Consider the following 24,938-nt stretch of genomic DNA (forward strand, 5'->3'; position numbering starts at 1 on the left):
CCTTATAGTGCAGTACCACTTCCCCAACAGCAGAGGAGCAAACAGGGAATATCACGGGTGACTATTATCCTTCCAGATGGCCCGTGCCTTCCTCTGCAAGCGTTCAACATACACATAGTCTAAGTCCAGGAGCTCAGCTCCTACAATCCTTTGTACTGTTTTCACCACCTGGGACAGATCTTTTCTTTCCTCTGCCATGCAGCCACTGTACCACACTGTGCAGCCCTGGTAGAGAATGCTCTCGATGGTGCATCTGTAGAAGTTCCTGAGCAATTGTGGAGCCAGACCAGCTTGCTTCAGCTTCCTCAAGAAGAACATCCTCTGCTGGGCTTTTTTTCACCAGTTGGTGGGTGTGTAATGTCCATGTCATGATCCTTGGTGATGTGAGTGCCAGTTAAACTGATTGAGTCCACCCTCTCCACCTCTTCTCCGCTGATGTATAGTGGGGTCTGTGAGACTCTCCTGGTTCTCCTGAAGTCTCCTTCAGCTTATCAACATTTACTCAGGGTGCTGTGGGTTAGTGCAGACTATATGGTTGTTGTGTTTTTTTTAATTCATCATACATGCGCGCGTGCACACACAGTTGTGAACTCATCTTTTAAGATGCTTTTGAGAAGCACGTGATTTATCTTGGATGAAATTCCAGAGATAAATATGAATAGATTTAATTTTTTTTTTTTTTTTAAAAAGCACATCATGATGCTACAAGTTACTACAGATCCAGAATTACATTTATCTTAATTTCATCTATTGTCCCTGGGCAGTAGGATGACAAGTTTGAAGAAAAAAAGTGCAAACGAATGAGTTCAGTCACACTTAAATGTACAATAAATTTTCACCACATCAAAAAAAAACAAAAAAAACCTGACTGCTATCATGAATGCTACATGTTTTATAGATTGTTGATTTTATTTTATTGTTCCTCATGTCTACGTGCTCATGCATGTGTGGGTTCATTCAAGTTTAAGGCTGTAAAAACCCTAACATTTGGGCCACAGCATGGCTGGTGATGGTTGCATAAGACCCCTTTCCATTGTGTAACAGTGTTTATTTAGTTTTCCAGCAAATACTTTGGTAAAGAGGTGAATCTCGTAGAGACTCGGGAGGATACGCAGGCTTCAGAGGTGGAGCAGATGAAGTATGTTGTTGGCACTCCACTTGGAAAAAAGACATCAACACTGTTGGGAAACACTCTTGGGACTACAAAGGGAGGTGCAATGTACATTTCATTTTTTTTTTATTCACATAAGAAATGTTAGTTCTGTCACTGTTTATAATTGGGTTTTTGCTCTCCTTGTGGAAAGAATTTTTGGGTTTTACTTTTAACATATCACTGAAGATGCCATTGTTTGAGCACGTATTTGTTTTGGAGCCATCACTTTCAGCTGCTGTGTGTCTTTAGACAAATGTTTTAGCTTGTTGAAGGTGAAGCTTTCAAGGCTGTGGATTTTTTGTTGTGACTAGTGGACATGTTTTAAGTGTACCCATTCATACGGAGGTAAAGCGTATTATTCTTTAATTTGCAACATTGTAAATAGTAAGGTGATTTCTTTGAGAGGAAGGATTGAGGTAGAGGCCCAACTGGTCCAAGTGGTTGGATCAAAGAGTCTAAGTGAATGTTGCTGCTGGTGTTGTTGTTCACTTCCTCTTGGTGTCTGAGCAGCAGGATAGTGTTTTTGGTATGGTCCGCTGTAGTCCAGGTCTAATAGTTCTTGTCTTTGGGCAGGGTCTACATTTTTGAAAATTACCTTTTCTTTGTCATGTTCAAAGTTGATATTCTATATCACTAGAACCTAGGCCTCTGGTTCACTCACAACATCATGCCAAACCTAGCCCCTATACTAGGGTTTGAAGGGTATACCTCCGTCACCATTCTGTAGGAATCATGGTTTAAAATTCATAGTATTCTTGAAATCACAGTGCATTCCTGTTTTTGTAGGTATAGAACAAAAAGACAAAATTATGACAATGGAATATCACTTGAAATTTTCAACAGTTGGCTTGAGGATCTAAGTTCCACATCCTGAACAGTTTATACATTGCTTTTTTCATAATCACATTGGAAAGAAACATGAACTGGCAACATAATTCATCAATGTTGAAGATCTCCATTTATTTATTTTGCCATTTTTTACAGTACACAGCCCATAATTTGGTAAATGGAAAATATTGCAGTTTTTTTTTTTTCAGTCTGGCTTTTGTGTATGTGTCCTGCATCTATTCTTTTTTTATGGTAAACACATGTTGGCAGCTCCATGTTGTTACTTTGGGCTAAAGCTTACCAGGCCCCATGGATATTGGCTTGGGCAACAGCCACTTGCAGATGAATTTGTCTCCGTAGGCCCGCTCCAGAAAGCATTTCCACATTTTCTGTTAAAGAGAAAGTGAAAGTCGGTTGAGGTTGTTCAGACAACTTACAGTGCATGTGGAAACTTCTCTCTGTGCAATTCTTCTGCAAGTGATGAATTGAGAGAAAACCCAGAGGTAGTCCCATAACAAACTGGAAAGATAATTTATCCAAATTAGTCCGGGGACATCTTCAGATGGCGGTTCTAGAAGATGTTACTGGAGAGAGGGATGTCTTTATTTCTGCTGTTGTCCCCTGCACCTGCATAGCTTTATGATTGGCTGAATACCCAGAAGAACAATAGGATGTCCACTTTTTGAGGTATTGTATCTGAGTGACTGAGACCCAACTTTTATAGGTGTGGAGTCCACATCAGAGCCTTAGATCTAAGAAATATGGTTGCTGTATGATGGCGCATCTGGTGGACACATTGGAGGGTCTCCTGTTTTGGAGTGGGGTTTGGGAACTGTCTGGGTGATTGTTCTACTATTACGATAGATGCTGTCTCTTTGACTTTAATCATGTATTGTCATCCTACAATTGCAAATAATGGCTCGAGTATGGTTGTTTAGTTGCATTTTATTTCATTGCATTTTCTGTTAAATGTGTTGTGGCCTCTGCTTTGTCTTGTTAGTATGGCCAAATCAGATGGCCACCCAACTGAGTCTGGTCTGCTTGTCATTTTTTCCTGGAAACAAAATAGCTGATCACACTGCTGCCATTGTGCTTGCTCATGTGGTAGGTGAGGTAAAGTGGAGAGCTGCCCAAATCTGTTCCTGGAGGGCACCTGCCCTCCATGTTTTCTTGTCTGCCTGCTTTACTCACATCTGGTTATTTATCTCTGGTGTTCCCCAGCTCCTCATTGGCTGAGCACACTTCGTCCATTCATTATCCAGGTCCGGGTCACGGTGGCAGCAGCCCAAGCAGCTCACCCCACACTTCCCTATCCCCGGCCAAGTCTTGTAACTCTTCCTGGGAGATCCCAAGGCGTTCCCAAGCCAGCTGGGAAATATAAGCTCTCCAGCATGTCCTGGGTCTTTCCCAGGACCTCCTCTCAGGTGGACGTGCCTGATAGACCTCCTTAGGGAGACAACCAGGGAGCATCCTCACCAGATGCCCGAACCACATCAATCAGCTTCTTTCAATGTGAAGAAGTAGTGGCTCTACTTGGAGTCCCTCCCAGATATTTGAGCTTCTCACCCTGTCCAAGAGTGTAAGTCCAGATACCCGATGGAGGAATCTCATTTCTGCCGCTTGTATTTGTGATCTTATTCTTTCAGTCACTACCCAAAACTCATGACCATAGGTGAGGATACGTGCTTAAATCATTTGGTAAATTGAGAGCCTCTCCTTCCACCACAGCTCCTCTTCACCATGATGGTCTGGTACAATGTCCGTAAAATTTCTGAGTACAGTTTCCAGAGTGTTGTTAGAAGGAAAGGTGATGTAACACAATGGTAAACATACCACTGTCCCAGCTTTTTTGAAATGTGTTGCAGGCATCCATTTCAAAATAAGCAAATATTTGCACAAAAACAATAAAGTTTATCAGTTTGAACATTAAACATAACTTATCCTTGTGGTGTATTCAGTTGAATATAGGTTGAAGAGGATTTGCAAATCATTGTATTCTGTTTTTATTTACATTTTACACAATGTCCCAACTTCATTGGAATTGGGGTTGTAAGTCGATCTTGATTGCTTCACCAAGCCGCTGTAGTGCTACATGTTATACACAATAAATCTGTAAAGTTGCGATCAGTTCCCTTTATTGAATGAAATCATTTAGGTTGCCAGACATTAAATACAACTGCAGCCAGTGAAGTAACGAGTTTCTGTGTGTGTGTGCGTGCGCGTTCATGCTAACATTGAAAACGGCCACAGGGGGAAAATCACACCTTAACCTGACACTCACTGAACAGCTTTGCTGAAAACAGTGCACCAAATTTATTAAGGTCCCGTCATGCTGACGTACTTGCTGAAGTCATTTACACGGCCAATCATCAATTATTATTGTTGCCAACAAGCATGTTTTGGCCAAAATAGCTTAGCAACAAAACTAAATGTGGCTTCTTCTTCTTTGTCTTTTGGCTGCTCCCGTTAGGGGTCGCCACAGCAGATCAATCGTTTCCATCTCACCCTGTCCTCTGTATCTTCCTCTGTCACACCAACCACCTGCATGTCCTCTCTCAGCACATCCATGAACCTCCTCTTTGGCCTCCCTCTTCTCCTCCTGCCTGGTGGCTCCATCCTCAGCATCCTTCTCCCTGTATACCCTAGGTCCCTCCTCTGCACATGTCCAAACCATCTCAATCTCGCCTCTCTGACTTTGTCTCCAAACCTTCCCACCTGCGCTGTCCCTCTGATATGTTCATTCCTAATCCTCTTGTAAAAACAGGCATTTTTACGGAGCCCTGGAAGTGTCATCGCAATTGCATGTTTTAAAACTTTTATGATGTTGTAAAACGTGCCCTCAATATTAGTAAGTAAGTAAATGTATTTATATAGTGCCTTTCACAGACATAAGACCATGTACACACGTTATCGGGTATTTGTAAAACCGAATATCTTACCCTTTCAGTTTGGGTAAAAAACTTCATCCACACTACGTCATTTAAAAAAATAAATCCTTCCACATCGAACCGTATAAATGTGTTGTAATTAGTCTGCCAAACCTTTGGGTGGCGGTACTGATTCAAAATTCTATCCAATCAGGAGCCTTATTCTCTTGTCGTCACTTCCACAAAAACTAAAAACATGGCGCCAACATCGTTTGTGTGGACCGATAAGGAGTCGGAATTACTTCTAACCGTAGTTTTAGAATACAAAGTTAAATGTATGCACACAAAAAGCGCCTGGACAATGGACAATACCAACACTTTGAGAGCAGCCATGTACCCAGACGTTTAATACTGCCATGAACACTCCTGGCCAGTAGATGGCAGTAGCGGCCTTGAAAAAATGTCAAACAAAATTCCAGATAATCCGTGTCTGCTACATTTAAGATGCCTGGAATTTAACAAACGCAAATACACTAACGTCTATAAACCCAGAGAACATATTCACGAGAGTTTTAGGCACTAGAGGTTAACGCTGTTATCTGTGGACCCTGAACAGAGTGTCTGAAATGCATTTGTCCTGTCGTGAACGTCTGAGATTACCTTATGCTACCCATAATGCATTGCTGCCTGGCACAGCATGTGCTCACAAAACCTTAACAATTAGCACATTACTTTAAAATGAAAACATATAGCTGATATTTTCACTTTATAAACTTCAGACATGACAGTAATTTTAAATAACTTGTCTAAAATGAGTGGTTAAAATTTGAACCATAAGTTAAACATGTATGCCTCTGGATGACATGGTGACATTGCGATTATATTAGTATGGTGTTAAAGGAAATGACTTTTTTTTGGTCACCAGTTCTCCTTTGCTTACAGAGGATAGAACAACATGCCTATTAGGAAACTTTTAACAGGTAGGTCTCAACAGCTTTTACAGTTTTAAAAATGTTTTTCACTGTTCATCTTAGTTTAGTAAGTTATCGTCGGACGGTAATTCATTGGAAGATAATTACTCCGATGATGGTTTTTAAATTTATCTAAAAAGATAATCCGATAATGAAAACATTATCTTCGTTAATTATCTGTTATCGGATTATTGGAAGTGTGCCCACCACTGCGTGTATATATATATATATATATATATATATATATATATATATATATATATATATATATATATATATATATATATATATATGACATGCACTCGCATAAAGTTTTGGACCCGATTAAGAAGAAACCATAACTAAATTGGTCCACACACTTTTCCAGTGTTGCTGGCCTTAATACTGTTCTCATAGAATTGTTTTGTTTTAGAATTGTTGAGCTCAAAGAGGTCCTCCACTGCATCATTATCAGTATTTAATGAGTTCCAGCAAGACGCCTTTTCATGTTTGGAAGCAAGTGGAAGTCCGAAGGAGCCAAATCGGGGCAATAAGGTCGGTGTGGCACAGGTTCAAGAATGGCAGCCATTGCAGTGATCAATGTGTGGACTGGAGCATTGTCTTGGTGAAACGGAACACCTCGTTGGAGCATTCCATGCCACTGCTTCATTTTCTCATGCAGTTGTCACAAAATGGAAGCATAAAAACGGAAGTCCACCATTATGATGCCTTCAGCATCCCAGAAGACAGATGCCTACATTTCCATTGCTTTGACTGTTGTTTGGGCTCTGGTTTGAAGTGATATACCCAGGTCTCATGGTCAAGGATCATTGCATGAAATTATCTGTATCTGCCTCAAAAAGCCAAAGATTCTAGCTGGAACCTTGTGTATTTCCGATTGGCCGTGAGAAGCCTTGGGACCCATTTTGCTGAAAGTTTTGTCATTCCCAGTTCTTCCATCAGAACCGAATGAACTTTCTCCTGGGAAATGTCTATAGTACTGGCTACATGACACTCACTCACTCTTCTGTCAGCAAGGACCATATCATGGATCTTCTGGATCACATCGGTTGATGTGGCGGCTCTGGATCTTCCCAATCTTGCTCAGACTTTGATGCTTGTGCTGCCTCTCTTGAATACGGCTGACCAGCGTTAAACTGTACCATAAGACGGGGCATCCTCCCCCAGTGTAATTACCATGTCTTCATGGACCTCCTTTGGAGACACTCCCTTTTTCATATTAAATCACAGTACGCCCACCAGCTTTGTCCATTTTCCCAATCTGGCACACTTATGCTGGCTTTGCTAAAACATTGTGTCTGCAACATTGAGAAATGTTGGTTTCTCAGAATGCAACAGATTGAGAACCATGCCCTACTTTTTCTGGGTCAGACTCAAAACTTTTCAATCACCCCTCGTATATACGCATGTGTATGTGCATTCTACAATATGTCGGTAGTTGTTTCCCTTCTGAGCTTAACTTTCTTCTATGAATACTATACTTTTGACACATTACTTTTGGTGTGCTCCAGCACACAGGTGCCTTAGTTTTGAGAACTCCATTGACTTAAAGAGGCCAAGACGACACCCATATTTCACCACACTGCAGCAGACAGAATGTTGCTTTTGACAAATGGACCTAAAGGTGACCCATGGTTCATTTTTCCATGATGAACACTTTTCTATGTGATACCTGTTGTCTACCTGGGCACTTGCCACTCGGTCTGCAACTAACGATTATTTTTTGCAACCGATTCATTAGATCAAGTATATTCTTCATTAGTTGATAGGTCTGTAAAATTGTGTAAATTGTCAGTCATTGTTATCTAGGATCCATGATGACTCCTTCAAATGTCTTTTGTCCACAGCCCAAAGATACTCAGTTTACCGCCCAATAGAAGTAAAACAGTTCAAACCAGAAAATATTCACATTTCAGAAGCTGAAATCAAAGAATTCGGATATTTAAAACAATCCTCAAAATGTTGTCTGGATTATCAAAATAGTTGTCCGTTAATTTAATAGTTGATTAATCATCGATTAATTGGTGGTGCTCTAGTTGCTAACCAGGAAAGGAGGTGGTTTTTGCAGTGTGGTGGATCCAGTGACACGCTCCCAAACCTCAATTAATAATAAATATACCCACTTTTTAAAGGAAATATTTCACATTGATGAAATACAAAATATCATCTGCCAGTGAAAAGGTACGTGATGTTTTCTGATCGGTGGCATCGAGCTCTTTTCTAAAAATGAATTTAATTATCGAGGGGACATTGAGAAATTGGCTCATGAAGGCTTGTGTCCATCTATTGCATTCTGAGTAAGATGTGCCCCAGGCAAAGTGACGCGTGATGGAGTGTGCAGGTCATGTTTTGGGTCCGGTGCGCTTGAGATCATATTGACAAGTCATAGTAAATGTGTTCACTGTGCAGTAGCGGCTCCAAAAATAGAGCACAATAACTCATTATCTCAAACTCCTCCCCTAACACAAGATACGTAGACATGACAAAATTAAAGGTTCACAATCAGAAATCTGTTTAGCCTGACACGCAAAAGACAATATAGACAACACACAGTCCTGACATAAACAGTCTGGAAAGAATCACTGAGGGCGTGTCGAGTCCACAATTCTTATTTCACACATTGGACTCACGGATCCGTCCAAGCAAGTACACACATTGATAAATACACAAATGTATTCAGAGCCAGACAGATAAATACACACATTTGGATAAGAAAAGAGACTGAAAAAGGCAGATAGACAGACACACACAGAGTATAAAAACACAAAGATGTCCTTTTGAGGAACACAAACAGATCTGTGTGTCCCAGGATGTGGAGCTCATGGTTGGTTTTCCTGTTGACTTTAGGCCACATTTGTTCTCCAGACATAACAGACAAGAGTTTTTGGTCACCACTCTGTTCTGGGATGTTATTGATTGACCTTTTTAACTAGGCGTGCCAGGTCAGCTTTTGTTAAGAGTGTCTGCTTGTACTCACACAGATTAATGCATGCTTTAACACAATAAACTCGAATCAGCTCATCTGTTTGCCATTACCATTTTATTTTAAGATTTTGTTCATAGTTACGGGGAAAAGGCATGTGCTGACATCGTCATTTTTTCGGAAAGGATGCAGCAATTGACTATTGTGACCAATTACGTCAATAAGCAGGCTAAATGATTCTTCTTACTGAATTTTATTGGCACCCCAAAGAAGGAACATTTACAGCCAGTGCGAGTGTTGAAGACCTGAAGCTGGATCACCTTTTCATATGGTTAAAAAGGCCCCAAAGCCTCATTCATTTCAGCAACAAAGTGAGGGGGACCACTAACACAATTTGTAACTTTCTGATACAGACACTTAGCAGCTGTACTGTTGTGTCGATTGGACAGATGTGCAGTGGTATCTTCCAGATCCGGTCCAGTCCAGTATCCAATGTGGTACCACTGGACATGGTACTCCAATACCAGTTGTGTAGTGTTGGAGACTGATCATGTTCATGTGGAAAGAAGATGGAGACTCATGCAAAACGGCAGTTTGTGAACAATGATCACAGACCTGATGTAGCTTCCTGAAGGACTTTGTCTCACGGACTGCTGTCTGCACAGTTTTCCAGACTTAAGCTGGGTACATGTAAAAATCAAACTGTTGTAGGGACGTCTGCATGTGTTCTGGGTGGAAGACTTGCAAATACAGTGCATCAGGAAGGTATTCACAACACTTCTCTTTTCAGGATTGAAGGAAAGATAAATGCAGCAATGTACAGAGACATCCTGGATGAAAACCTGTTTCAGAGTGCTCTTGACCTCAGACTGGGGTGAGGGTTCATCTTTCAGCAGGACAGTGACCCTAAGCACACAACCAAGTCATCAAAGGAGTGGCTTCAGGACAAGTCTGTGAATGTCCTTGAGTGGCCCAGCCAGAGCCCAGACTTGAATCTGATTGAACATCTCTGGTGAGATCTGAAAATGGCTGTGCACTGATGCTCCTCATCCAACCTGATGGAGCTTGAGAGGTGCTGCAAAGAGGAATGGTCAAAACTGGCCAAAGGTAGGTGCACCAAGCTTGTAGCATCATGTTCAAGAAGATTTGAGGCTGTAATTGCTGCCGAAGGTGCATCAACAAAGTATTGAGCAAAGGGTGTGAATACTTATGTACATGTGATTTCTTAGTTTTTTATTTTTAATAATCCAGTCGAAGATTCAAGCTTCTCTACTATTTTTAATAAATTTGCAAAAAAAAAAAAAAAAAAAAAAAATCATGTCATTATGGGATACGAGTAGAATTTTGTGGGAAAAAAAAGAATTTACTCCACTTTAGAGTAAGGCTGTAACATAACAAAATGTAGAAAAAGTGAAGCGCTGTGAATAATTTCCAGAGGCACTGTACACTGGGAGGTGCGAAAGTAGGCTGTAACGGCACTGAAAGTAGACATGAAGGCATTTGTTGGAGAAATCTGAACAGACGACACACCATCTGTGAGCTAGTGACCCCAGACTTGCTTGCAGAAGAATTCAAGCACTGCTTTCCTCCAAACCTATACGAGTACTTCGTCCTTCTTTGTGGCAAGTGAAGGAATGGTCTTAATGGATGCCTGTGCTATACTGTTCTCTTGGGCGGGGTACTTTAAGAAGTTGTGTCAAATTGTTCCACCTGCCAGGATGTTCAACATCTCCTGTACCATGGTTGTGGAAGCTGATCTTCCCACAAAATCCCAGTGAAATTACAGAGGTGGTGAAACAACTGACGGACAATTCCTTTGGTATATTGTCCATTTTCTGTGTCTTCAATAATAGATACATTGTTTACATGGTTAACTGAGCTGTGAAGTTGAGTAGCTGTAGTGATCTGTGGAATCAAGGCTGAACTTCTTCAGGCAAATGGAGATGCTGTTCTTCTGACATTGAAAACAATCTTTACTTCCATTTGGAAGACTGTGCTAAATGCGTTCAGAGATGACTGAGAGGGAGCACATAGAATGTGCAAACGGTCACAAACCTCAGTCTGTCAAAGTGTCGAGGTTCACAGTTGTTCTGGATCGAGACTAATGGGGCATCAAGACTGAGATGTTTGATGTTGGTACTTGGATTGCAACTAACGATTACTTTCATAAACAATAGATCAATTATTTTCTCTCTTAATAAATTTGGTTGTTACATCGATTGGTTGTTTTTCAAAGCCCAAGATGATGCCTTCAAATGTCTTGTTTTGATTAAATCCCAAAGATATTTGGTTTACTGCCAGATGGGACGTGATGAAGGGAGGTAAAAGTGGTGGGCTTGAGAACCACTTAAGGCACTTGGGCAAGGTCCTTAATCTCCAAATTTCTCCAGGTGTACAGTTGTGCACCTTGCATGCATATCAGCATATCTGACTGGGTTAATGTGAGGTATCATTGTAATGTGCTTTAAAGTTCTGCGTCAGATCAAAAAGTGTTACAGAATTCCAGAATTGGTATATCATCCCATGTACCGTGTCTTCAATAATGGAGACTTTGTTTACATGGTTAACTGAGCTGTGAACTTGAGTAACCCTGGCATTACATCACCACCACCACCCCCTACAGACAAGTGCTTCTTCTGGCATGTGCATTGTCATGGTCTACTTATCCTTCAAGCTATCAGATCATGTCAGTGTTTACCCCCTGACTTTGTCATTGACTCTCACCACTTTACATCCTTAACCTTTTTTTATCAAGGCTGCTGTCTTCCAAGGGTGATTTAAAGGCAAAGGGTTTTTGGGATGTCTCTGCTGCTTGTTAAAACTGTGAAATTAATACTGACGATGAACAAGTAAATGTTTGCCATTAAAACTGACTAATTTATTGAATATAGTCACAGATGCTTTCTCCATGGTTAACATTCTTTCATCTGTGGAGGTCTTACATGTCAGAGTTGACTCAGTCTGGATTTAATCACAAAATGTACTGCTTAACTCAGGGTCAAGAGCAGGTAGCGTAGTGAATAAAGAGCTGGCTTGCCTATGTTTAGACCTGGGTTTGAATCCTGCTCATGCTGCCTGCTTGTGTTCTTGGACAAGACAATCTGCATTGTCCCGGTTCACCCAGCTGTAAATGGAAGTAACCTGTGACGGACTGCCATCGCATCCAGTGGAAGTTGTAGATTCTCATCTACTTCTCACTTTGTAATCCAGCAATAAGCACAAGCCTGATAGTCCTCGGGACCTATATTGGACTTATTTTATTTTGTAAACTAGGATTGCAGCTGCTCACAAAACTGCCTTATTCAAGATCAGTAATTTATCAGATCAGCAAAAAAGAGAGAAGAAAGAGAAAGTAAAGAAATATTACTTTGCTTTCTGAGTGGTGCACTGCTCAGGGAAAGTCATCTTGTTTTTCTTTCTGGAGCTCAGTAGATTCCCAGCCACTTCACCCTCACCTGCACTTGCCTCAGTGGGCTCAGCGTGGAATGGGGAAGGTGCTACACACACTCTGTCCTCAAGGCCTGGTATTTCAGTGCAGTTTTTTCCGTGCTTGGAGCCTTGATCCATTGATCATTGATCCTCCTCCATTGATCCTGCACCAGGCTGCACAGATGCTTTGATTTCACTGCAAAAGTTCATTAAGGTTTATGCAACTATTACTTTAAAAAAATCAGTCTGACAATAGCTCTGTTATCAAAAGGGGAAAAAAAATCATGTTGTTAGGGGGTCATATCAGATGGATGGATGGATGGCTGGATAGATCAAAGATGTGATGAGACTTAACTGACTGATCAGACTGCATGCGTAAGTGTAAAAGAAAACCAATCAGAAAGGCCTCCTTTCCACCAAGCGGTCCAGATCGGTTCGGTATAGGCCAGAACGGTAGGTCTGGCTTGGCTTGCGTTAACACCACCAGCAATACGCTTTTGTGTAATAGGCGGAGCATGTTGATGTTGACTTGCACGCCATTGAGATCACATACTCTGTCGCATGGCCTTGCTCCCTCCACACCGAGGCCAAACAAAGTAATTTAACTTTTTTTGTTTTTTAAATGTAATTTTAGTTTATTTTTGTCTTGGTGGATCATGGGATTTATTGTCATCGTGAAGAGGCGACTGATGCCTGTGGTAAATGCTGGCATGAATGAATGAGGTGTGCCGGCTTCCTTTGGTTCAGGCTGAGAAACACACGGAAAGCAGACAAACACGGAGGGACTTCTTTAAAAACACTGCGTTTCTTCAGCCACGACAAGGAACTAAATTATTTTCAGATGTCATTTTTCAAAATCAGGATGCTTTTTGTGGATAGGTTTTCATCAGGCTGTGATAATGAATTTGAATGAAATGATGTAACAGGTCAGATTAAGACTTTATGTTCACTCAGTGTGCGAATGGTTTTAATATTTGAAACAGTCTGAACTATTAACATGAGGGCTGCAGATTATGCTTTCACTGTTGAGCCAGTCAGCGCGCAGCAGCAGGTTAGCACCTCCCTTTTGTAACTGGTCCATAATTTTGAGATGCCAACCGATGGGTGCCGAAAAAAAAGAAATGGTATGGGTTAGATGTTTTGGTACTCATTCCTAAATTTGGATGTGGAAACGCAGAAAATAGCGTGCCATACCGACCCAGACCACTCGGTGGAAACAGGGCTAAAGAGTTGGGGTCTGGTCAGAGAAATGAGATCAGATTCTCACTTGCTCCATCTCCTTTCATCCTTTTCTGGCAATCTCGCTGTTCAATCATAGCACCTGCTTTCTCCATCATCTGGTTTTAGCCATCCCACTCTGTGCAGAGTGAGCGCTGTGCTGTTCTACGGCCCGCTGACTTCAAACATGAGCTACTCTAGGAATGATAATGGTAGAAACATTCCTGGAAAAACAGGATTGTTCTCCAAAAATACATGCCGCTCTTTGTGTTGCTTGTGCAAAATTGGCATGATGTGTCTGTCACAGCAGAAAGTGATGGATGACTGTACTCTTGTACCTGTTTACCGGTGTTTGGATGTGATTGTCTGGTGGTTCTAAAAGGTCGACCAGGTAGTAGCAGGGATTGTTCTGTCCCAAGTCGTGCTCACCTGTCCTGTGCCAGAGTTGCGGCGCACACACTCTGGGCTATGAGACATTCCCACTGTGCTCTATTTCACATTCCAATCCACTGACAGCATGTCTGCTTTTATAGGATATAGTTAAGGTTTGCAAAACTCAAATGACACCTCCAGTTTGAAGGCCTTGTTTTAGTTTTGTTTGATGCCTGCAAAAATACTTTTATCTCCACTGAGGATGTGGCTTCGTGGTTTTGCCTGCATCTGCTTGTTTGTTGGATTGTTGGTAGCAACAGTTAAAAAGTAATAAAGTGATTGTCACAAATCATGCATAAATGTTGGGTGTGACTTGGAATATAAAAATTTTTAGTATTACAGTGCATTTTAAGAGTTTATTTCATTTATTTATTTGTTTATTTTGCATTTTGATGTAGGACAATTTGGGGTTTAAATGTTGGTGTCTGGATTCTGGATCACTTTTTGAATTAATTCAGCATAGCAAAATGGGGTATTTTCTGCAGCTGTAAATGGACACACAAACCAAACGTTCCTTTGCATCTGATCCTGTGCTTTGTGGGTGATGGCACTCACAGAGGTGACTCCATATATAATTTTTGGGTTGAACTCAAACACACTCCATGGCCACCATGGCCAAGACACCACATGTTACCCAGAAAACTCCCTTCCCGGGCCTGGCTAAAGAGATCGCTAAAGTTTGAGCCATATCTGATCCAGATTGTGGATTTTGTGGACAATTGAATTTAATATTGAAAAGCCCATTTGATGTACATTTTGCACTATATCTAAATCAAAAGTGCCTCAATCACTCTCATTTGTGACAATGAGGTGCAAACTGGCACACTCAAAAAATAGACCAAGCTTGATCCACATCTGATTTGTATTGAAGATTTAGTGGATATTTGATTATTTTTGATATTGAAAAGCCATTTTCATCTGTATTTTGTTTTATATTTTAGCTTTTAAGTAACTACTTCCAACAGGACTTTGACCTTTAAAATTTTTTCCAAGGTAAAAATTTGTAGAATTGGAAACTAATGTTGGCAGAGGTTTCATGATTACTGCTTTTACAACAAGTCACGCTTACAATCACCTGTTGATACCACCTGTTTGAAATAAAATAATTAATTATTTATATATTTATTTTACATCATTACAAGCCCTGAAATCCAGAAATTCATGTATATTAACAAATGAAGTGGTTATATTTCATACTTTCTGCAGTGAAATAGAAGTCAAAGTAAATGGAAGAATCACTGCTTTTGTATTCATTTGTTTGTTTGTATGGTTTTTCTATTTTATCCCAACTTTTTCTGATTTTGGTTTGCAAATGGAAGCAGCCGTTCAACAGGATCCCCCTCCTCAAACATTTCTGCTGCTTTTTTGATGTAAACAGCAAACGTGATGCTTTGACTTAATTGTGCAAAGTCGTTCATTACCTGGCCCAAATTTTCAGCCTGAGCTGCTTGTTACTGGAGGCGTTTTAAAGAATGACGATGTCCGCTCTTGCTTTTTCTTTTCTTCAATGAACAAATGGTGATGAATGCAATATTCAGTATCTGCTAATAAAGTATCTGACACACTGTAGCTATAAACTTCACATCTCCACTTTAATGTCGAGTCATCATGTGTCCACAAACCAAACATGAAACTTTATTTCCTTTGCTGTGTCCACTTACATAATGTCTCTCAGCATGCCAACACCATTACTGATAAACCTGCAAACAGATGGTGAGTCACGCGTGCCGGCACTGGTCCATTCTGGTCATCGGTGGGTCGGCATCAAAGTATCTTGAAGAATGTGTTGCAGCTGTCACCTGCTTGGCTTGAGTCGCAATCACTGGCTGCCGCACATAAACGGACAGTTGGCCTCAGGCACATGTGCCATCATGTATCATGACTCAGCATAAGATTTGTCATCATACACTGTCATATATTTAGAATAGTCTTGACAGGCCCTGTTGTATCTCAACAGTGTCACATGTGATACCTTATTTGACTGCCAAAAAAAACCATGATTGCAAGCAAGTTATTTTTTTGAGTTTTGTGTTTTAATACAGTTGCATTCTTTTTTCTTTTCTTTTTTTTTTGGCATTTTGTAGTCTGTGTGTTTCTCTCCTCTGCATCTTCCTCTATCACACCAGCCACCTGCATATTCTCCCTCAGTATGAACAAAAACCTCCTCTTTGTCCTTCCTCTTCTACCTCTTCTACTTGTACCTGGTAGCTTCATCCTCAGCATCCTTCTCCTGATATACCCCTACATCAGTCCTCTGCACATGTCCAAACCATTTTAAGGATGTTTGTCTCACTTTGCACCATTTCTGTAATCAGTATGTCAGTGGGACAGCACAGGTCGGGTGGTTTGAAGGCAAAGTACAGTATCTGAAAAAAGTGGCTTCATTATACAACATTAAAAGAGCTTGGGACTCTGCGAGGGCGGTCACATCGCCTCCTCTCGGCTGCCCTCTTATCTTCTACCCTTCCCTTTGTATTTCTTTATAATTCATGTAAATAATTTCCAAGACATAGTCAGTGTCTTGGGAATGTTCATGTATCCATCTCCTGACTTGTCTGAAGAAAACTGTATATAAAAGTGATGGTTTACATGTGCTATACTAAAGGGGGCACTTACTTATTCACACCATCATTTTGGCTTTAGATTTTTAATTAATTTATATCAAACTGTAGAGCTTTACTTTCACTGTGAGATAAAGAGCATGATTTTGGAAATTCTAATATACAAGGCCTGAATTTTTGTTTTGTTTTTTTGATGTCCTAACAAAAACCTAATATGTAAAGGGTCAAGGGGCAAACACTTTTTCACAGCACTGTAAACAGTCAAATGTATATGTATGGGTGTTCAGTTTCTGATGTGTGCCATTATTACGTTAAACTTAAACTATATATATGTATATATATATATATATATATATTTGCAAAATGATCAAAGAAAAATAGAAATGATAAACAAAATAATGGATTGTATGAGTCCCTTTTAATATAACACATCTAAGGACCCATTCACACTGAGACATATTCGGGTGTATCCACAAAAGTTTTGTATCTTACTGGCTTTTTTGTTGTGTGTTGGGGGGTTTGGCTGGATGTTTTTGTGTTGTTTTCTTTTCTTTGCTCTCCAGGTGGTATGCAAACTGTTTTTTGTCTGTGGAGATGGTGCTGGCAGAAGAATCCTTCACCCTCATCAGCATGATTTCCAGCACCTGTGGATGATGCTCACGTGCAAACTTAAAGACTTTCAGCTGAAGCAGATAATGAGATGGCGTTCTGCATTTAAGCCATGAGTGATTCAAGCAGAATTGCCGGGAACCCGACCTTGTGACGTTCGTTTGTGAGACGCTGAGGACCGCGCCTGGGTTTGACACATCGTGCCTGTGAAGGAGGATGGGTGAGGGACACATGCTGTCAGCACACATCAGAGGTGATTGATTGTCTGAATAAGTGTTAATAGTAATTTGGTATTTTGTTACGCAGTATATTTGAATATTGATGAGAATTGTGCAGCTCGCTTCTCACGGCCGTGGCGTGTGGACTGATGATCCTCCACCTGTTGTGAGAAGCTGCTCATTTACATAAAGCTTAAATTCAGACCTGACTGTGTTGCTGATAGTGTGTGCCTTTGAAGGATATTAGTTGTAGCTGTTGACTTACCTCACCTCTTCTATCCTTCACAGAGAGTCAGTTTGTTGTGTCCACCTGGGGGGTGTTTGGCGGTGAACTTGAGTCCAGAAGCGCCGGGCTTCGATCCCTTTGGGTGCTGGAGAGCGCGCCGTCCTTCACTCCGCCAGACAAACGCACTTTTATGTTGTACACAATTATTGCACAAGAGGGGATAATAAAATTGTTTTGTATTTGGAACCGCTTTCTGGTTATTTAGCGCTGGGTTCAGTCAGACGCAGGTCCGCTTCTCAACCCGCGTCGACACATAACAGTAGTTCCCGGCCATTCTAAAATGGACCCAGCGGCAGAAGCGGTTCCATTTGCCGAAAGAGTTCAAGAATACTTGGAGAAAATATGGGAGCAATTACAGTATCTCGCAAACCTAAGTAAACAAACGGGTGCCCACATTACGGAGCTTGCAGCGCAAGCCGTTCTGCTTCCTGCTGCTCCAGCTGCGGCACCATCGATACCGGTGCAGATAATTCCGTCTCCCAGAGAGTCGGCTTCCGAACCAATTATTGGTCATTCGGAGCCTTATGCGGGAAACGTCGAAGCCTGTGCTCCATTTTTGATGCAATGTTCTCTGGTTTTTGCTCAGCGACCGGCTTCCTTCTCTTCTGATGGTAGCCGTGTCTCATGTGACAAATTTGCTCCGAGGTGACGCCTTAGCTTGGGTCACTGCGTTGTGGAGTAATGACTCTCCATTGTTCGGATCCTTAAGGATATCTCCAGGTGTTCTTGGACAGGCACAATAATGGACACACAAAAAAAAAAAAAAAATTAGTTATTTGGGCTGTTTTTGTTTTTTTGTAAGGGGTTATAAATTGTTTGGGTGTTTAGAGGCGGTTCTGGTGGAGTGAACGACTGGCGGGTCGGAGCTCGGCTGGACTCAGCCAATCGTCGGTTTTTATCATTTGAACTTAGGTATTTTCTGTTTGGGATTGGGTTGTTTTGTTTTGTTGTTTTTTATTTCCCTGCTTCCCTAACCCCAACCTCACTTGCCCTAAGACCGTTCGTCTTGTGGGTTGTGGGGTGGTGCAGGTTGGTCACACTGAGTGTTTCTCAGAAGACCTCTGCACCTAGGGGGGGGTTGTCAGGGGCGTTTTTTTGGGTTTGGTTAGGGCCCGGTTCCACTCCAGCCTCGGTGGGCCTTTGACCGTTCGTCATTGGTGTTACCGGGGTGTGGTGCAGCGGGAACATACCTCAGTCGGAGGGGTGGGCCGATCTGTTGCCGTTCGCCTTTTCGGTGGTTCCGCCCCTCCCGATAGGCTGGTGGTATGGTCGGGTAGGGGCACCGGATGTATTTCCGGTTTTCCGCTGCGCTTTGGGGTTGGGATCAGGTTAGTTTTTCCTGTTTCCTTCCCCGGCTTAGTAATTTTGTGCCGTTCGCCGAAATAGAGCTAACGACTGGCTCTGGGAGTGATCTGGGGTCTTTCGGGGTGCTGGGGGAGGTAACAGGGTTTTCCAGTTGTTTTATTTGCCCCCGGGGTGTTTTAATGAAGTTCGCAGGGGGTTGGCTTTTTGTGTTTTTTATGTTTCCTTCCAGGTTCCACCTCCAGGGTTGATGGGACGGTCCTCTGGGGGGGAATTGGCTTGTGGGGCCGACTAGCCAAGTGTGGCCGGGTCTGGGGTTCCTGGGTTGTGGGGAGGGTGCCTCCTGGGGTTGATGGTACAGTCCTCTGGGGGGCGCTGTTGCTCCATGAATACCTGGGGACCTCTGTGGGATTCCGGCTTTGGCTGTTACTCCTGGAACTGGCGGTAAAGGTCTTCTGGGGGGTGTTGGGCTCTGCAAGTCGTTCTGGGGGGGGGGTTGTTTGTTATTTTTCTTTGTGAATTTGTGTTTGTATTGTGTTGTCGGGGCTATGTTGGGTTTTTGCATTTGGGAGTTTTTCTTTTCTTCCTGGGGTTGGATGGGACGGTCCCCTGGGGAGGTTTTGGGTGGGTTTTGTGTTTTTCTTGTATGTTGGGTTGTATATGGGACTTTTTGGGGGTTTTGTTGATGCCAGCCGGCCTTCCAGCCCTGGTGCCCTGTCCTGCTGTCTGCTGTGGACCTTGGGAGCGTTACGCCATCTGCTTGCTGTCATGGACCCCGGAGGGAGGTGCTGTTCTCGGGCCTGGTCTGTTCGGTCGCCGGGAGGCTTCCCGTTGATGGGGGGTACTGTTGTGTGTTGGAGGGTTTGGCTGGATGTTTTTGTGTTGTTTTCTTTTCTTTGCTCTCCAGGTGGTATGCAAACTGGTTTTTGTCTGTGGAGATGGTGCTGGCAGAAGAATCCTTCACCCTCATCAGCATGATTTGCAGCACCTGTGGATGATGCTCATGTGCAAACTTAAAGACTTTCAGCTGAAGCAGATAATGAGATGGCGTTCTGCATTTAAGCCATGAGTGATTCAAGCAGAATTGCCGGGAACCCGACCTTGTGACGTTCGTTTGTGAGATGCTGAGGACCGCGCCTGGGTTTGACACATCGTGCCTGTGAAGGAGGACGGGTGAGGGACACATGCTGTCAGCACACATCAGATGTGATTGATTGTCTGAATAAGTGTTAATAGTAATTTGGTATTTTGTTACGCAGTATATTTGAATATTGATGAGAATTGTGCAGCTCGCTTCTCACGGCCGTGGCGTGCGGACTGATGATCCTCCACCTGTTGTGAGAAGCTGCTCATTTACATACTCATTTGTACAACCAGTACACAACTTTTGTGAAACAATAATGCCATACCCCAGCTCTCTGACCTCAGCCTTAACCCTGGCCACAACATTTCGCGAAACAGCAGCAACAACAACTATGGTGGACTACAAATTTTTGTTTGTGACAGAAGCCACATAGCTCATACTAGCACCATGGGGAGGTGATGGTCTAGTGGTTAAGCAATGGGCTTGAGACCAGAGGATCCTCAGTTCAAAACCCTGCCAGACCAGACGATCACTAATGAGCCTTGGGCAAGGTCTTTCATGCCGCAGTTTCTCCCCCAGTGTGTAGGCAGCACCTTACATGGCAGCACCTTTACGTGTGTGTGTGTGTGTGTGTGTGTGAGGCACCGGCACTTTAAGCTTATGATTCAGATGGAAAAGCGCTGTATAAATGCAGTCAATTTACATACAGCATTACAGCCTGGTACATATACAACAGCATTTTCAGTGGTTTTATGTGTACACAGATATTTCTTGAGACGGTGTCATGTTTACAGAACACATTTGAAAACAACAAAGAAAAAGATCGAAAAAGGAAAATTGTGTTTCTGTGTAGACAAGGCTTAAGTTATTATATTTACTATCAGTTGGCTTTAGAACATAAATTGTTCAAGAAATGCAGAGCACCTATTTATAGATAAGCGGTTTCAGTTGAGTAAGACATCTGTTTGGATGGTCCAACTTGCTATGAGTCAGTATTGTTGCAACTGAAACTCAACCAAAAAGACAAAAGGACACTCCTGGCAACTCTGAAAAACATGTTTCAAATGCATGATTCAGGGGATGATGCAGAGTCATTGAATATCACCTGGGGATAATTCCAATCATTAATTTGGCTTCTGAAAAAGTTAGGCCTATAATTATGTCTACTTTTTAACAGTGTTTTTCTCTGTGCTAATCTACCGTGAAACTGTGATTTGGCAACTGTCAATTCATGCAGAGTAACTTCAATAACAGCCACTGAAAGGTGTAACTTTATCAGAGTTGTCTTTGTTTTTTATGTGCTCCAGTCATTAGTTTTCTTTAAGCATTTACAGCTTAGTTTTTGAAGACTCTCCACAAACAGATTGCAGGCCTGCAATGCCCTTTCAGTATATTGAGTGAATGAGCCCTGCCCCGTGCCTCCTTGAATTTAGTTTATGTACGAGGTCTGTTAGAAAAGTATCCGACCTTATTATTTTTTTCAAAAACCATATGGATTTGAATCACGTGTGATTGCGTCAGCCAAGCTTGAACCCTCGTGCGCATGCGTGAGTTTTTTCATGCCTGTCGGTTGCTTCATTCGCCTGTGAGCAGGCTTTGAGTGAGGTGTGGTCTACTCCTCTCGTCTATTTTTTATTGCGAATAAATGTCTGAACGATTTGGATCTTTGCTGCATCAATTTTTTCCCAGAAACTGTAAGAGACCTCCAGGTGGACACCGTTCGAAAAATGTGGGCCATCCTTAAAGGGGCAGTAACACCCCGTAATCTGTTTAATCCCCATAAAATCGTCCCTGAAAGCCTTATTAATTTTTTTGAATGGTGTCTACCTGGAGGTCTCTTACAGTTTCTGGAAAAAAATTGATGCAGCAAAGATCCAAATCGTTCAGACATTTATTCGCAATAAAAAATAGACGAGAGGAGTAGACCACACCTCACTCAAAGCCTGCTCACAGGCGAATGAAGCAACCGACAGGCATGAAAAAACTCACGCATGCGCACGAGGGTTCAAGCTTGGCTGACGCAATCACACGTGATTCAAATCCATATGGTTTTTGAAAAAAAATAATAAGGTCGGATACTTTTCTAACAGACCTCGTATATGGCACTAAATCACAACAGAAGCTGCCCCAAGGTGATACACATGAGCAAGGTTTAAACCTTTTAAACATCACCCACCTCATGTGCAAGTAAAGTGGAAATGGTGGTAAGTACTCCCTTAGGTTTTTTGTTTGTTTTGATTATAGGAACAAACTTCAAGCAGACCAGACTCTGTGGGGTGGCCATCTGCTTTAGCCGTACTAACAACCCAGAACTGTCAGAACATGCAGTGCTAGGAATGTTGCTGCTCAGTAACCATAAATAGTCCACTGCTCATGGCTGGAAAGGACAACTTGGAGGCGAAGATGAGTTAATGATTGCATCAAAGCTGGATCAGTTATTGAAATTAAGACATTCTCAGTTCTAACCAAAATCCTTCTCCAGAGTGCTTCATATCACACAAAAAACATTCTGTGGTTTAAAGCCTCTAATGTCGACTGCACACATCACTCGTGTGGGTCACATGCAGATGTGGTGTAACGTGGTTATTCCCAATCTGTATAGTCCTGAGGTATTGTGCCTCATTTCTGCCTGTGCAGAAAGACTTTGGAGAAACTTTCAGTTCAACATCATTTAACTGATGTGGTACTCACAGTACAATCTAAAAGGCTTCGTGAGGTCAGAACCTCTCTTGTACATCCACTATGGAGGTCTAACATAGAGTGTACCTATACGCCAGTGGTCATCACCCATGTTCTGTGGAATAACAATGCTTTCACTTGTATGTGTGTTCAGAAAATGGAATGAATGGTTGCTCGTGAAGAAGGATAAGCAGAAATGTGTAGTAGGTCAATATTTTTCTGAATTAGAAATAAAGGAGACACTTGTGATTCCCAGTAGATACCCTCTAGTTCCTCTTGTTAGATATAATAATAGTTATGATGGCTGATATTAATAAATAAATAATGTCATTGTAATTTGAAAACTGCTCTTAAAAATGTAGAGCAGATAAATCAGTTGGATAAGATGTTTGGTTACAAATATGTAGACCTGGGTTTGATTCCCGGACTGAGACCTTGTACAAGACACTTCACTTGCATACTCTGTCCACCCAGCTGTAAGTGAATATCAGCCTTGGCTTGGAAAGTAATCTGCTTCGAACTGTCGTCCTGTCCAAGGGCAGTGGTAGACTGTTGCCCACTTCAGGCTGTGGTGTCTGTGCTTATCCCTGGATTCCATAGCCTGAAGTGGAATAAAAGAAGTCCCATACTGTGACTGTATGGGTCTTTTAAATTCACAACTTAGATTTGAAGGGGGGAAAAAATGACGTATGAATGTACTTTTTGGGGAGGTGGTAGCCTGGCTGTTGGAGAGGTGGGCTTGTGACCACAGGATCAGTTCTGTTCCCCATCAGATATGAAACTCACCAAAATGCCCTTGAGCATGGTCTTTCTTCCCATTAAGGCCTGCCTTGCATGACCACAGGATGATATCACTGTGTGTGTGAATGGATGACCATGAGGCATCACTTTAAAATTGCTTTGATTGTCGCATCGGATAGAAAAGTGATACAGAAATGCGGTCCATTTCCACATCATCTGCACCTTGTGACATTCGCTGTACTTTTACCCTTTGGTAATGTTTTCTTAATGAACCTTGTGCTTTCAATTTGTAGTTTACTCAAACTGATGTGCGGATGGAAGTAGAATCACTGTGAGTAATGAAATGGCTACATTCTTCCACTTCAAACTGTAATTCCCTCTGAAGGACAGTGACGAATGGAACACGAGACCCCGAAAGTCTTAAGATAATTGTCCTGACTCAGAATGGCATTTCACATGTTCTCCTCTCCATTGTCTCAGACTTGTTTATTTCCTGCAGCCTTGAGGAGGAATTTACTTTTGTTTAAAAATGACGACCACAAGGCCGAGTGTTCACAGCCGAACAATTTGGTCTTGATCCATACGAGGAAGAGATTAATGTGAAGCCAAATTCCTCCTCATAGTTTGTTGGAGGATTCCACATTTTCCTTCAAGCAAAACACAGTTCATTTCTCCCACCATCTGTATAATCCTCTCAGATTGGGTCCATGACATCAGCAGTTGATAACAACATAGGAACCACTGGTTTCATTTGGAAAACTCCTTCATCAGCCGTGCCAGAAATCATAACAAAGTTTAAGGGATTTGGCCAAGTTTAACAGTGATGTACGAATAGATTGCTGTTGTCAGACCTTTTTCCTCTGTGGTGGCTGTGTGTGCCGAGACATTTGGTCGTGGTTTGTAGATCTTATAGCAATAAGACAGCTAATCATGCTTGGCCCATTAACTCAGAACAGAAGTTCATCAAGGATCCTTTGTGACTGGACTGGAGAAACGCACACAGCTTATCCGTAGATGGCTGATATCACAAGAACATTTCCCATTTTATTTTAACCACAAATCAGGAGCTGAAGGAATTTTTTATGTCACATCAGATGTATCAAAAATGAGCTTCAGTAAACTTGGTGGAGAGCCAAGGAAAAGCCCATTAAATTAGTGAACAGGAAAGTTGAGGAACTTTTTTTTTAAATCAACATTACGATAAAGGGTATTGTTCAGTCTTTTCAACCTTTCTGCGGATAAGGGCATCCATTATTTCCAAAATTAACTGAAAAATGAAACACGAGAAGCTGTTTAAATTTTCCCTCTAACACAGTGTTGCTGATTGATTGATGAGAACATGCTTCCTGCATTCTTCACTATTGACATTATATCGCCACACAAGACTTCACCATCATGTGGTTTTTGTTCTAAGTTAATGTTCTTATGTTTATGCAACTCAAAAATCTATCAAATGTAAGATTTCTATAGGCTAAGGAACACTTGCAGGTTGATGTCATACAGAGGATGGTGCAACTCTGGGTTCTGAGTTTTGCTTAAGGACATTACATCACACAGATGCAAGCTTGAGGGGTTTGAGCTCCTGACTTGCTGGGTAAAGGATGCACATTCTTTCATTTTCTACACCCGTTTATTCC

At 41.9% G+C, this 24,938-nt stretch overlaps 1 protein-coding gene across 2 annotated transcripts in view; it reads left to right on the forward strand.

The window, feature by feature from the left end:
* The window catches only part of ddah1 (dimethylarginine dimethylaminohydrolase 1), a 185,241-nt gene that overhangs the window by 40,828 nt on the left and 119,475 nt on the right, over positions 1-24,938 (forward strand). The window contains exon 1 of one of the 2 annotated variants that reach the window (XM_034179522.1): positions 1,101-1,212. The exons of the other annotated variant lie outside the window; for it this stretch is intronic. Within the exon in view, the coding sequence (XP_034035413.1) occupies positions 1,141-1,212 (72 nt within the window). The 5' untranslated portion in view covers positions 1,101-1,140. Of the gene's footprint in view, positions 1-1,100; positions 1,213-24,938 lie in introns of those variants that run through there. 2 annotated transcript variants of the gene reach the window in all.

Source organism: Thalassophryne amazonica, chromosome 10 (genome assembly GCF_902500255.1).
Source record: "Thalassophryne amazonica chromosome 10, fThaAma1.1, whole genome shotgun sequence".
In the NCBI taxonomy this organism is placed as follows: domain Eukaryota; kingdom Metazoa; phylum Chordata; class Actinopteri; order Batrachoidiformes; family Batrachoididae; genus Thalassophryne; species Thalassophryne amazonica.